Source organism: Corylus avellana, chromosome 1 (genome assembly GCF_965113065.1).
Source record: "Corylus avellana chromosome 1, dhCorAvel1.hap1.2, whole genome shotgun sequence".
Classification (NCBI taxonomy): Eukaryota; Viridiplantae; Streptophyta; class Magnoliopsida; order Fagales; family Betulaceae; genus Corylus; species Corylus avellana.
In genome coordinates, this window is record NC_142490.1 from 26,753,224 (window position 1) to 26,766,092 (window position 12,869).

Here is a 12,869-nt window from a genome sequence, read left to right on the forward strand (position 1 = left end):
GGTCACTAGTTCGAATCCCCCCTCCCCCTTTCCTTGTGTGGACATGAACATGTTATTTGATTTGGTGAGGCGGATTCGGATAACCTTAGTATTTTGCCGTTTATTGTTTTCAAATCATTTAGTTTAGTCATGTTTTTGCATGACATAAATAAGAAATTTGAAACTAGGTTAAAATAAAATTGGTTTAAATTAGAAAATTGATTTTTGCAAACACGACTCCATATGGATTCGACCTCGCACTTGCACATACTTTATTACAAACGACTTGTGCGCATGCGAGTACAATTAAATTTGTACATCAGCAGAAGTACGGCCTTGAGCCAGAACGTATGGTCAGAAGCATTTTAGGGGCAACAACGTTTTGACCAAGTCTTCCGATAGCCTCTGTGTTCATGTTCTTGGATCGTTTTAGTTGGATTCAGAACTAATGACAGGTCTTTTCTCAGTATTCGAGGTTATGGAGCCTCAAGGAAATTTTACGGAGGAACCTTATGACCCAGGTGAGTACAAACTTACATGGATGCTTGTTGTTACTTTTCCCGCTTTGCACGTCTATTTTATATATAAAACATGCATATTTTGCAACTCTCATGAAATACCTTTTGGAACTACTGTGAACTCTCTTTTGTGAAAACGTATGTTGATTAACAAGATAACAATGAGGCTTGTAAAACTATGTAAAAGACTGATAAGACTAATTGCATTGTATGACATGGTACACCAGTACGTGTAGGATAACGGCCATGGGCTTACTATACAGGTTAACTTTATGGTCAAATGTGTGTATATGTGGGCTTTGGATCCAATGGTTTCGTGACCAAGGTGCAGCCATTCCCTAATGGATGGTCAATATAGGACAGACATCATTAGTGGTGTAGGCCACCCGAGGTCAAACTCTGTCGTGCCATTAATTTTTTGTATGGTAGCGTGCAATATCCGGGTCACCGGTGTTGTACTACAGGTCCTTCTGGACAGTGCTAACCCTACTGAGAAGGGGTAATATCTCGGGTAGACCATACAGTTAAACTATTATTGTTACTCATGACTATAAGCATATATTATATCTATATCACATCCATGATAAACTGTCATCTCATAATGTTGTATGTGCTTTATAAACAACTGAGTTCACCATTTAATGACGGGTATGTCATGTGCATTTATACTCACTAAGTCGTCAGACTTACCCTTGTATTATTTCCCTTTCTTCTCCATATGTACAACTATACTGTTATAGATAGTTTAGCAGAAGATGGATACCGCGAAGCATCCGGAACTTTTGGAGGATTCGACCCGGGAGATGCTTGAGGACTTATTGCAAGCTTAGGCGGGTACTCATGGTAACTAGTACTTTTGATTTATGTTGTAGGCTTAGGAGCTTTTATGCATGCTTGCATATTAAGATTTAGCATGAATCCCTTGTAAAGATGATAACTTGTATAGTGTGATTTTAGCAATCTTGATGATCTTTGGTAGATGCTCTGGTTGTAATGATGAATGTTTATAGAATCATTTTGTTTCCGCTATTTAGTATCCTCTCATTTCGAGGAGTAAAGGTCCCTGAGTCTTGCTCGGAGTGGAATAAGGCTGGGCGACGAACCGTGGAATTAATTACCAGTTAAGTAATTTTCGGGGTAGTAACTACACGTTAAGCTATTGATCTCCCTAAGCAATGAATTAGACATGGTATCTACTCTAATTATTTTCTTCCCTAAAGGATTTAGCATGGTATCTACTAAGTTGTTCTTTAAAGAAATATAATTCTATGGAGATTGACAAACACATGAGTTCTAGGGCATGGTATCTACTCCTATTTCCCATGTTGATTTAGCCAAGAACCCATGATGAGGTTCTTTTGTCACTTTATTACGCCCAAGATTCGGTCATCTAAATTGACTTAATTAACAAATCCATACCATAAAATATGAGGAATTCAATCACAATACATAATCAATTAAAATACCACAATATCATTGAAACAAAGGCACTAGTATTAAAAGTTAAAAAGACATGATTAGCCCTAACAAGGAGTTTAGTTACACATAATAAAACTAAAACTAAAAAAGAAAAGGGAAAGAAGGAACCGAAAAAAATGCTTCTTGAAGTAGCCTCCTATTTCTCTCTCCAGAATTGTCTATGTTTCTAAGAGGATAAGAGGTCTATTTATAGGCCTAGGAAAACCCTAGAGCCTTTAGAAAACCTAATAAAATCGGATGATAGCCTCCTAGTCCGATCGATCCTACATATGTGCTTGAGCGCTGCTGCGCTCGAGCCTGCTTCTGGTGCGATCGATCCTAAATCCAGCTTTTTCCCAAAATTGGTCATTTATGCCTGAAACTTCCAAAAGTGTTTTCTTTTCCTTCAAACACCTAAAAACAGACAAAAACACAAAAAGAAAATAGAACAATACAAAATAACAAAACTAAGAGGTTAACATACGTAAATTAAGGGGCTAAAATATGTGTATTTTAGCACTTATAACACCCCCAAACTTACATGTTGCTAGTCCCCCAATACAACACTAAAAATAAGAGGAAACGAAAACAAAAACTACTCTATCTCCACTGTCGTAGGAAGCACGATTACATTTAGCATATACAATAAGCCTTTAAACCCCTAGGCATCGCTAGTAGGACGAATGAAGTCTTGTGAGGGTTAAAGTATCACAAGCTCAAAATGGTGTAAAGTGAACTAGCATATAAATATGAAGCTTCCAAGTAGTTCCAATATGCAATATCTCAAATTCCACTGGTATCCTCATCAAAACTATGGCATGGAGTCAAATTATTATTTTTCTTTTTGGTCTGGCGATGCAATGTTTTGTTCTCTTAAGCTTTCTAATTCAACCATGTAACGAGTGTTAAGCCAATGCATCCCAAACCATATGGTTTTAAGGCATTAGGTGTAAGCACCCCTAAGGACTTACTAACTTGAGCCATTCAACAAGTCACCCAATTTTTTTGTTTTTTTTTTTTCAACTCATGCCAAAGTATCATTCAACAAGTCACCCAATTTCACCCAAGACGTAGAAACATACACATCAAGCTCACATGTTGTACCCACAATTTATGTGCTAATATGCTTGTGTCAAATCAAATCAAACAGGTGAATTCCTTATATGCCCAATGTAAGTAATCAAACTTATAAACTCTATCTTCTGATCATGTGTTCAAGATTTTAAACTCACCAATGAAAATCAAATCACTATGTTTCAGATCAAAAAAAAAAAAAAAAAAATTAAGATAGACATGAGTATGCACTTTTTTTTCTTCAAAAACAAAACAAAAATAGGAACAAAGTGTGTGTAAAGTGTCTCTCATACCCCCAAACATAAATGACACATTGTCCTCAATATGTATATAGCATGGAAAGATCTCACCTGGGAGATGGGGGAAACTGGCTGGAATGGTGATGAGTGCCAAATATTGCATATTTGGGCCCCCTTAATTTACATTAGTTAATCCTTTAGGTGTGTCTTAATCTAATGTTCTGTGTTAGTTCTTTGTTTTTAGTATTTTGTAGGTCGATGAAGAAAAACTGCACCTTAAAAGGGAAAATTGCAAAGTCTTGAAGAAAGTTGGAAAAAGAGCAATCTGGAGGCTTAGGATCGAGTGCACAACCCTACACTCGAGCGCATGTGCGCTCAATCACAGATGGGTTGCGCTCGAGCGCATCCACGCCCACAAGCCAACAACCAGCGCATGAGCGCTCACTACAAGAAATCTACTCATCGGGGGCGACTTATTAAGGGCGAATGTAAAGTCGACGCTAATGCTTACCTATTAGCGTCGACTTTTGAAAGTCGCCCCTAATAGTTGAGTATTAGCGTCCACATTGAAGTGGACGCTAATAGCCGACCGAAAAGATAAATATTAGCGTCCACTTTATAGTGGACGCTAATAAGTCGACGCTAATATACTAGCGGGAATTATACCAGAGGCGGGAAAACTATTAGGGGTGACAAAAATAACTATTAGCGTCAACTCAAAGTGGACGCTGATAATTAAGCATTAGCGTCCATTAGAGCGAACGCTAAAACGCTCGTACAAACATTAAAAAAAAATAAAAAACAAATTAAAATAAAAGCTCAATAGCGTCCACTCAAAGTGGGCGCTGAAAATATATTATTAGCGTCCACTTTGAAAGTGGACGCTGAAAATTGAGCTTTAGCATTCACTACTGTGGACGCTAAAGAGCTGGTACAAAAATAAAAAACAAATTAAACTAAAAGCTCAATAGCGTCCACCAATAGTGGACACTGATAAGATATTATTAGCATCCACTTAAAGTGGACGCTGATAATTGGGCATTAGCGTCCACCAGAGTGGACGCTAAAATGCTCGTACAAAATAAAAAAAAATAAAAAAATAAAAAAACAAATTAAAATTCAAGCTCAATAGAGTGGACGCTGAAAATATATTATTAGCATCCACTCAAAGTGGACGCTGATTATTGAGAATTAGTGTCCACTAGAGTGGACGCTAAAACGCTCGTACAAAAATAAAAATAATAAAAAACAAATTAAAATAAAAGCTCAATAAAGTGGACGCTAAAAATATATTATTGAGAATTAGCGTCCACTAGAGTGGATGCTAAAGAGTTTGTACAAAAATAAAAAAATAAAAAAACAAATTAAAATAAAAGCTCAATAGTGGACGCTAAAACGCTCGTACAAAAATTTAAAAAATTAAAAACAAATAAAACTAGAAGATTATAGGTTCAATTGAACATCTAAAAATGATAAAATGTCCTTTATACCCTCAAAACTTTTATAAAATTATAAATTTTCTCTTAATTTGAAATTAAAACTTTTATAAAATTAAACTCTAAGCATTCAATTCAACTCTAATAAAAATGAAAAATTAGTTCGATCGAACATTCAATTCAACTCTAAGCATTTTATATTATATTAGTGTATTAGTTATATTGATCGTGATACAATTAATAGAATTTAACATGATTGAACGTTCAATCGAACATCTGATAAGATCAATTCTGATCGATACTAGTACATTAGTTACATTAGTTCGATCGATCGTAATGGGAACAAATGATCTATTAAACTCTTTGGATTTTGTATTATCTTTATATATTAGTTAGATCAATAGTGACAAGTTCAAGAAAATTTCACCCTTCGAACATCGAATTTGATGCAATATCCCCCTCTATTCGGGTTTGGCGTTAAAATGTTAAATTACTCTATATCTTAAAAATTTAAGCTAATAATTAATTATAAGATAAATATCACATTAATGATCTTTTATACTAAAAATTTATTAATTTTAAATTTGTAGTTAATATTTTAATAATAAAAACATATTTAATATTTGACTCGTCGCACATATAATTTGATGCAATATCTCCTTCCATTAGGATTTGGCGTTAAAATGTTATTTCCTAAAAATTTACCTCCAATAATATGTCATTATTTATTTTATATAAATTATCGGATATTCAATCGATCGTGATAGGATTAAATGATCAATCAAACTTCAAACAAATTAAAGGTTCAATCGATCCTAGTGAATTAGTTCGATTGATCATGATAGGATCAATTATCAATCAAACTGGACACAATTGAAATTGAAGGTTCGATCGAATATCCAATCGGTCCTAGTGAATTAGTTTGATTGATCGAAGTAGATTAGTCTAATCGATAGTGATACAATCAAATGATCAAGCGAACTTTATACGATTGTAGGTTCAACCAATCGTCCAATCAATCATAGTGCATTAGTTTGATATAACGTGCTAGGATCAAATAATCAATTGAACTTGACACATTGAAAGTTTGATCGAATGTGCGATCAATTGTGATAAAATCGAAGTATCGATCTAGTCTAATCGATCCTAGTGAATTGGTTTGATTGATCGCGATAGGATGAAGTGACGATCAAAATTGAAACAATTGAAATTAAAGGTTCGTTCAAACATCTGTTTGGTCCTAGTGCATTTGTTCGATTGATCATGATAGGATCAAATGATCGATCAAACTTGAAACAATTGAAATTGAAGGTTTGATCGAATATTCGATCAATCATAATGAATTAGTTCGAATAATCGTGATAAGATCAAATGATTGAAACAATTGAAATTGAATGTTTGATCAGATATCCGATTGGTCCTAGCTAGTGCATTCGTTCGATCGATCGTGATAAGATCAAATGATCGAACAAACTTCAAACAAATTAAATGTTCGATCGAACATTTAATTGAACTCTAAGCATTTTATATTATATTAGTGCATTAATTATATTGATCGGGATATAATCAATAGAACTTGACATGATTGAAGGTTCAATTGAACATTTGATAAAATCAATTTCGATTGATACTAGTACATATTAGTCTGATCGATCGTAATGTGATTAAATGATCTATTAAACTCTTTGGATTTTGTATTATCTTTATATATTAGTTATATCAATAGTGATAAGTTCAAGAATATTTCTCCCATCAAACATCGAATTTGATGCAATATCCTCCTCCATTCGGGTTTGGCGTTAAACTGTTAAATTACTACATATCTTAAAAATTTAAGCTAATAATTAATTATAAGATAAATATCACTTTTTTTTTTTTTTTGAAACATAAGATAAATATCACCTTAATGATCTTTTATATTAAAATGTAATAACTTTAAATTTGTAGTTAATATTTTAATAATAAAAACATATTTAATGTTTCACTCAACGAACATATAATTTTACGCAATATCTCTCTCCATTAGGATTTGGCGTGAAAATGTGAAATATATATTATCTTAAAATGTTCAATTATTAATTAATTATAAGATAAATATCACGTCAATTATCTTTTACCCTAAAAATGATAAAATGTCCTTTATACCCTTATATCTTTATAAAATTTTAAATTTACCCTTAATTTTAATTAACATTATTTTTAAAAAATTAAAATAACTTTTAAAGAAATTTTTTTTTTTTGAGGAATTTAAAAAAAAAAAAAAACAAAAACAAAAACAAAACAAAACAAAAAAAAAACAAAAAACGAAGTTGGGTCACCCGTTAGAATTAGCGCCATCTATTGGCGCGTTTCTGAAATTTTCAGTCCATATTTTTTGACCAAAATCTCTAATCACCAAATTCCCACCTCCTTCATCACCCTCTCACTCTCACTCTCTCTCACTCACTCCGGCGCACTCAACATAGATTTGTGGATTTGGAAGCTTGGTTTGCATTCTTGGCTCCCAAATCCATTTCATTGCTTAGATTAATTAAACCTTTATATCCTGAAATTTAGTTTGTCCAAATCCAAGGATGGATTTTCGGATGAGAACTTATGCATTTGACTTGATACGGACGAGAGGTTAGACTGGAAAATTGTAGGGTTGCATCAGCATGTGAGGATTTGGTATACTTCTTTTGTTATTTGACCAAATCCTGAGCACACCAATATCTGGCATAGTGTATAATATGATGATTTGGATGTCTGCTTTAGAAAGTTTGGTAACTTTTTACTTTACTTTTGTCTCTCTTGTTTTCTGTAGAAGTATCTTTGTTCTGGTTAATGTCTGTTTCTCTGACGTAACTGTCACTGATTTACTTCAGGTCCTTAGTCAACAGCCTGCTTAAAGAAATAGATCTTTTTCAGGTCCGTATTTCGCCTCAATTTCTTATAGTTTATTTTAAAAAAAAGAAATGATGCTCTTCTCTCAGTATTCTTATGATTTTTTGATATATCAATGTCAGTTAAACTAAACTGGTTTTATGATTTTTCTATGACTTGTTCACTATTATTTCTGTATATAAACCTGCTTGATGTTGTAATCTTTAGTATCATGTGTTGGAAAATATTGCACCAGATAGAATTTGTAGTTGGAGCGACAAAATTTGTAGTTTGGCCGATATTTTTCCATCACATGGGGGACTGGAAGTTGATTAAATTGCTTATAAGGACAGCTTATTTTTGTTATTTTAATACTCACCCTCTGCTTTACCATGTTTTTTTCCAGATTCAGCTCAAAGATTAACATCATTGTACCTGCTACTTTTTCTTAATCCTTCATAGTCTTACATTTTCTTTCCAATTTTCTAATATGTTATGAAAGTACTTAACAGGAAAGACCTCGTCATTGCTTGTTATTGTTGTACTTTCATATTAATTTGTGTTCTGGAATTTATTTCTCTACCTGTGGGTTGGAACTTTTTCTCTAATGCTGTAATTGTTTTGTTGTTTTTTGTAAGGAATTGACTATTACATAATCATTGTTGTTGACATGCTTTCTTACCACTCTGTTAGCATATTAGTTAGAGTTACTAATGTATTGTTCCCTTGACATTTTTCCCTTCTTCCCTGTTTTTCCAGATATCACTAAGCCTTTCAAGCAGCTTACTTAGTGAGGCAAAGACCGAGAAGTATAAGGATTTGCGTGCTCTTCTTCAACTCCTTTCAAGCCTTTGTTCAAAAGATCTGGTATACTTTTCCTTTTTTCTTTTTGTTTTTTCTAATAAGTTGAAACGTTGGAAAGGGTATTGTTTACCTTAAGGTTTTAAGTGATCCTTATTGGGAAGCATTGAATATTGCAGGTTGATTTTTCATCAGATTCTATTGAGACACAGGGCACAAATATATCTCAGGTAATTTCAGTTTGCAGTTAACATACATAATTTCTATAGGCGGCATCTAATGAATTGCCTAGCAAACAGAAAGTAAAAGATTAGAAATGAAATTTCTTATGTATTGGTCTTGCAGGTTGTTTGTTTTGGTCTTCACATAGTCACCCCTCTGATATCTTTGGACCTGCTGAAATATCCTAAGCCATGTCATGATGTAAGCATTTGTATCAATCATGAAAGAAAAAACCCTGGTGTTCTTTTTTGAAGCTGATATACTGTGCATTTTTGTTCAGTACTTCTCTCTGCTATCACACCTCTTAGAGGTTTATCCTGAAACAGTTGCACAACTAAATGGAGAAGCCTTCACTCATGTACTTGGCACTCTTGATTTTGGTCTTCACTACCAGGTAAATAGTAGCATGCTTTATCATGTATGACATTGAAAAAAATAATAAATAAAGACCATGATGTCAATTGGGTAACATATATAAATATTGCTGTACATATCTGTATATAAATGTCTTAATCAATGACCACTGTAGTCTTCATGGACCCTACCCTTAATAGGTGAGCATCAGGTGGAAAGGGGATTCTGTCTGTGTTGGATGGGAGGGGAATTGTGTTGTGGCCTCTGGGGGTTATTGCATTCCTCTATCTGTACAATTTGACATTGCTTTTTTACACAAGAAACTTCTTTACTATATATATATATAGATTAGGAACTTTCATGTGTTGTACTTGTGGCTGAACTTTTTTGGTGAATTTTGTAGGACACAGAAGTGGTTGATATGTGTCTAAGAGCTCTGAAAGCTCTTGCTTCCTACCATTACACTGAGACAGTTTGTGGTAAAACAGGCTTGGGCTTACATATTTCTGGACTTAAAGATCCAGGTGGAAATTTGCAGGAAGGCATTTTGAGCCGGTTCCTTCGTTCATTGCTGCAGTTACTCCTCTTTGAGGATTACAGGTCAAAGATTCACTTTATCTTTATTAAGGTTTTGGTTTTGATGATTTATACTCTATGTCTATATACATCCATATGCATATATAGCACGCTTGTATTGGACACCCCTCATAGTGATGCTAGAGGTGAATAAAGTTTTCTAATCACACTTCTTTAAACCAAAAAAGAAAAGAAAAAGGGGAACATATATTTGACAAGTACCCATGGGATTTCTGTACAAAATGCTAGTGAGGGACGCTCAGTGCTCCATTCAACAGAAGGGAGATATCTTCTCCTCCACACACGCCCACATCCATGCATGCATGCACACATGTACTTATCCATACATCCACTTAATGGGCTACCTTTTTGCTTGCTTTTCTATCATATTCTGAAGTGCTTATTTTATGATTCAGCCCTGATCTGGTCAGCAGTGCAGCAGATGCTCTCCTTCCTTTGATTCTTTGTGAACAAGGCCTATATCAGGTATTCTCTCTGAGTTTTTGTGCAACCTGGCATTCTATTTCAATTCACAGTATAGTTTTGCGAGATCCATGTCCCAACTTGTGTTAGTTCTCAAGCATTCATTTGATTTAGTAACAAAATTTAATCAACTTCCAGTCCCCCATGTGATGGAAAAATATCGGCCAAACTACAAATTAGTCGCTCCAAGTTTGGTTTGTAATTCAGACCCAAACTACTGGAGGTGATTGTAAGAGCCTTTTTTGCTTCTAGTGCCTGTTTTGTTGCTTTTGGGGTTACTTAATTGTGGAGTTCTGTAGCAGATGAATCCACTTGAGTTCAACATATGTTTTTTGAGGTTTTGAGTTGATTGTAATAGCATGTTGTTTGTTATAGCTGCTGCTGTATTGAATAAGTAGATAATTGGTAAGGCTTCTTTTATAACACGAAGAGGACTCTAAACACGAAGAAAGTCGTTAGAATCGAATGCTAACTTTGGCTCAATTGATGCAAAAGTAGCACTATTTCTAATTTGTTTAGTCATAGTCAACATAAAAAATTATACAAATGGTTAGGATCTGCTGCATGTTGTAAATCGTTTCTTTTGCAAAATTGTAAAAGTTAATAGTTCCTTGACAAAAAAAAAAAATGGCATTAAGTCATAAACCTTATTGAAGAAGTCTGCAGCTCTAAAATATCTTTCTGGTTGTGTTGGGTAACCCAAGATGAGTTAAAATCAGTATATGTTGGCTCATCATGACTTGCTTAAACTGTATCTTCAGTGAAGAGGGTGAAGTAGCTCTTGATTGAATATCCTTTTTGTTATTAGTCATTCTGGACTTATATTGCGTAGAAAATTTGGATTGTAAGGGAGGATAATTCCATATTTTTGGGTCATGATGTATTTGGAGTTGGAGGAAAGTAGGTTCTCTTTCCTCCTGGTCTCTCTCCTTCCAATGTACCTTCCCACCAAATGGTGAACAAATTATTTGACACCTAACATTCACTTAATTAACTAAAACAACAGTCATTACTCAACAGTGCTAATCAGATCCTAGGTTTTAATCCAAGGTTTAGTACTAAAACTACCACAAAATCGCTTTCCAAGAAATAAGCTTAATGACCTCATTGTAATGACAAACGTCATAGATGTAAAACAGATAGAAATGTCACTTCCTTTGAAATATCCAGCAAATGTGAGATATCAGAAGTACTTTGAATATAGACTAATCTATTTGTCATGATCTTTTTTTGAGCTGGTTACCTTGAATAATCTCATAAAAATAATTGTCACAGAGAACTGTTTGTATGATGGTAAGTTTGGCATCAGTATAGTTGGCTTCTCCTGTATTTTAGATTGTCTTCATTTAGTTCAAGAAGTTGAACTTAATTTGTTGTCTGTGATGTTAATAGCATCTTGGTGTGAATAATATGTATAGAATTTTCACGTTTTCATTAATTTTTCTATTTATATCCATATCTTTATTTAATCCCATCTGATCTTATCATGCTTCTATCTGTACTAATGGAACTCTTTGCTAGACTACTGCATGAGAGATAAATTTACTGACCTATTTTCAGCTTAGGGGTTCAGCTGTTTTAGGTCTACGTATCTGCTTTCTTGTTCCTTGTTCTCCTGTTCAGAGTTTATTTCTTTTGTTACTGTCTATTTGGTTTATTCGATTTGTCTACCGCTATCAAATTGTGGATGCTGCAAGGTCATGTGATACAAGTGCTGCCATATTTTTTTGAATTGACAGTTGGAACAATTTAAGAGACAACTGATGTTGTCCCTGAATGATGATAATTCATCAGTAAGATTTCCTAACTTATCAATCTTGGTTATTCATACTTTCCATGATTTAAGTTTCTGTTCCTTCTCAACATGGACATTTATGTGATTTATATGGATCTATGTATTGATCATTGAGCGTTTTTTCCTGGGACGCTAATTAGCTAGTGTTTTGATTGAACAGCTAGCTGAAACTGTTGATATTAGAACCTGTGGAAAAGCAACTTGGTAATGGCGTTATTGCGTGCATCTTCATATTTATCCTTTACAAATTAGAAAATCTTCCTTTTGGTGTTTTGAGCATGTTCTTTTGGACATTGTGAATTGTAATGTTCATATTTCTCTTATCGGCAGACTGAATTTTTGTATTTGTAATCATTTCACTTTAGATTTTTCAATTTGATAAGCAATATGCATGGCTAGAAACTTTTGGTTGCCTTTTTGGTATTCTTTTGTCATGACTTTTTTATTGTTTCTTTTCATTAGGATCATTTATATATCTTTTGAATATGACCTCATCTTTTAAAATTGCTTTTTTTTAAAAAAAAAAATAATAATAATAATAAAACATTATTAGGGTCGAATTGACCCTAATAATGTTTTATTTTTTTTAGAATGTATGACCTATTAGCATCCACTTTAGTGGACGCTAATGGTGCAACCATCAGCGTCCACTTTAGTTTGGACGCTGATGGTTGATTTTTTTTAAAAAAAAAAATTTTGGAATCATTAGCGTCCACCATAGTGGACATTAGTGGTTCACCATTAGCGTCCACTCCAGTTTGGACGCTAATAGTTGATTTTTTTTTTAAAAAAAAATTTGGGAGCATTAGCGCCCACTTTAGTCGACGCTAATAGTTTTTTTTGATAAGTAAGTTGTATATATCAAAAAAAGAAGTGCAAAGTGCCTCTAAGTACACAAGAAAGTATACATAGGTAGCCCAATTTAAACCCAAAAGCAACACCAAGAAGACCCAACCCAAAAACCCAATTAGTAACCACAACCAAACGAAAAACCAAAGAAAGAACACAAAAAACCCAAAGACTGAAGCCCACAATGGCCCACCACCAGCCCTTAAAAAAACACCAAGCCTCT

General features: G+C 33.9%; 1 protein-coding gene across 1 annotated transcript; it reads left to right on the top strand.

The window, feature by feature from the left end:
* The first annotated feature begins 427 nt into the window (after positions 1-427).
* On the top strand, positions 428-12,217 carry LOC132169608 (uncharacterized). The gene is made up of 11 exons (XM_059580620.2): positions 428-500; positions 927-996; positions 7,569-7,611; positions 8,326-8,433; positions 8,547-8,597; positions 8,713-8,790; positions 8,870-8,983; positions 9,347-9,543; positions 9,936-10,005; positions 11,742-11,795; positions 11,958-12,217. Exons 1-11 carry the CDS (start codon positions 428-430, stop codon positions 12,003-12,005), a joined length of 906 nt encoding a protein of 301 aa, XP_059436603.2. The 3' UTR covers positions 12,006-12,217.
* Positions 12,218-12,869: the final 652 nt, after the last annotated feature.